Source organism: Zeus faber (genome assembly GCF_960531495.2).
Source record: "Zeus faber genome assembly, chromosome: 18".
Classification (NCBI taxonomy): domain Eukaryota; kingdom Metazoa; phylum Chordata; class Actinopteri; order Zeiformes; family Zeidae; genus Zeus; species Zeus faber.
Window position 1 is genome coordinate 25,633,931 of NC_137210.1, and position 2,636 is coordinate 25,636,566.

General features: G+C 42.1%; 1 protein-coding gene across 1 annotated transcript in view; it reads left to right on the forward strand.

Moving 5' to 3' along the window:
• Positions 1-565: 565 nt before the first annotated feature.
• Positions 566-2,636, forward strand: part of LOC307243961 (sterile alpha motif domain-containing protein 9-like) — a gene marked incomplete at both ends in the record, with an annotated part of 2,769 nt that continues 698 nt past the window's right edge. The window contains one exon of the mRNA XM_080018931.1: positions 566-2,636. This exon is cut by the window's right edge and continues 698 nt beyond it. Within this exon, the coding sequence (XP_079875057.1) occupies positions 566-2,636 (2,071 nt within the window).

The window sequence follows — 2,636 nt, forward strand, 5'->3', positions numbered from 1 at the left end:
ATGGGTCCAGGTTAAAAACAAAAGGAGTGACGAGGAAGGTGAAGACAGGTGGTGAGATTACTAACTGAGGACAGGTGTGCAGTGACAGGGATGTGACGTGACACCAGACCCAGACAGAGGGACCTAGAGACAAACAGAGGGAGCCAGAGAGAGACAGAGGGACCAAGAGATAGACAGGGAATCAAGGCGGGACAAGATCCTGACACATAATAATAATAATAATAATAATAATAATAATAATAATAATAATTACTAGTAATCTTTAAAATCGATAATTTCAGAAAAGGATTTCAACTAGCCTGAAAAGCAGATATCTGCTGTTTCCAAGCATAATATATTATTTGCATTAGTTGATGTCTGTGTATGTGATCTAGAACTAACAAGAGCTAATGTTTTATTATAGAATGAAGAGGAGGATCTGTCCGCTGACATCCACAAATGGAACAAGCACCAAGTCAAACAACGGGCTCTCAACCTGGATGGAGTCGATAACAAATTTGCAGATATGTTATATCAAAGGGGCATTATTGGGGCTAGTCTGGTTCTTTTAGATAGAGCAGATCTTATGGATTCAGGTGTGACTCTTGGGCCTGCAAAACTCACCATTAATGCCAGAGATAAGGTGATGAAACTTAGGAAAGAGCAATCAACATATGGTTCCAATCAGATTGGAAGAACTTGCAAGCCCTATCCATTTCATCGATATCATGATTCGTACAGGTATATAGCGAACAACATTCTAGATGTTCCAGAATCATCAGCTTTCGACTTAATTGAACCCTGTCATGAGTATAAAGGTTTTATTCATACCCCAGATGAAAATAAGATGGAAAAGTTTACATCTGAGGTCATTCGCTTTGCAGCAGCATGCATGAATAGTCGTACAAATGGCACCATCCATTTTGGAATAGGGGACATGCCAGAGTTCACTCACGGTCAGGTGTTGGGAGTTATTGTCACAGACAGAGAGGCCTATGGAAATGCTCTTCGGCGTGCAGTTGAGGGTCACTTTGAACGTAAACATATCTCTGCAGCAAAATCGTGCATCAAACCACCTCGATTCGTTACAGCCCTCAACCAAGATATGACGTCATCACAGAAAAGTGTGGTAGAGGTGGACATAGTGCCCAGCTTTATAATTTGTGAACAGAGCTTCTACGGTATCATGCAAAGCAAGAAAACAAAGAAAAAGACTAAAAACAAAGAAACTAACGACATTGGAGAGAAACCATCAAAGCAGTTCTTTGTCCGTGATGGTAGCAGCAGCAAGGATCTCCTTGCACCGACCACCTCTGCAAAACCTGGAAAAGAATACGCTGATTTTCTGGAAAAACTCCCGCAGCTATCACAACTTCGACAGCAAGAAGAAGAAAAACAACTCAAGGTTGTTAGAAGCAGCGTCCAAGGATCTAGACTCAGCCAAATGATCACTGGTGGATCCCAGTCGCTAGATAAGTCGCGCTTTGAGCAGTATGTGATCGTGACCAACAAATCACATCCAGTCCAACTGGAATCACTTGGATTTCTACTGGAGCTCAATCCAATAGCTGTTCTAGACTTTGATCCAGAATCAGCGGATAATGGATTGCAAAAGCACATTGGAGAGCAGAGCACAGTGAGCACCCATCTGCCAGTCGACTATAAAATCACAGAGGCTATTGAAGACATTGCAAAAAAGTTGAAATTGACTAGAAATACCAGTTGGGTGTTCTGTAATGGAGGTTTAAAAAATGAGGTTCCCTCCGACATAGATAGCTGGTTAATGGGCAAAGGAGCATCTGTTCGGGATGTGATTTCCTTTTTATGTCGAAAAGAGGTGCTGCCACAGAAGAAATACCTTGTCATTTTTTTGATCTTCTCAACTGTAAGTGAATGTGATCCTCTCATAGAAACGTTCAGCATGTTCTTGCAAGAGCTCAAAGTCACAGAACAAATTCTTTGTATCTGTGAAAATGAAAATGCATTTAACTGCTGGAAAGACCTGATCCAAGCGCAACACAAAATTGACATCTCAAATAGATGTATCCATAAGCTTAGTTTTGCACAGGTCAACGGCACCATCTGTAGTCTTTTGTCGGAAAATCGTAGAGCCTGCCGCTTCCTGTCCTGTGGAGGTGGTAGCAAAGTACTGTTTGAAAAGGAAGTAGAGGGTAGCCTGAGTTCCTTAGATGTCCTGTGTGTGAACCAGTGTGAAGGAGGAAGTGAAGACAAAGTCCATATAGAGGAGAACTTCTACAAAGGAGGAAAAGTGTCATGGTGGAACTTGTATTTCTCTGAGCAGCCTGGTTCCACACCATTCATCAAACGGGATAAATTTGATTTCATCATTGACACAGTCATACCGGAACTGAACACCTCGAGAAAGGCCTGCGTGCAGTTTAACCTGATTCATGTGCCTGGATGCGGTGGAACAACACTAGCCATGCACATTCTGTGGGCTCTGAAGGACAAGTTTCGCTGTGCAGTGTTAAAGGATTGCAATGCGGATTTGGCAGATGTCGCCCAGCAAGTGGTCAAACTTTTGACATTTAAGGAGGAGCAATCACCACAGATCCCTGTTTTGCTTTTGATCGACGACTTTGATGACATGAATAATGTGATTGACTTGAAAGAGCACATTGAAAAAGAGTGTGTGA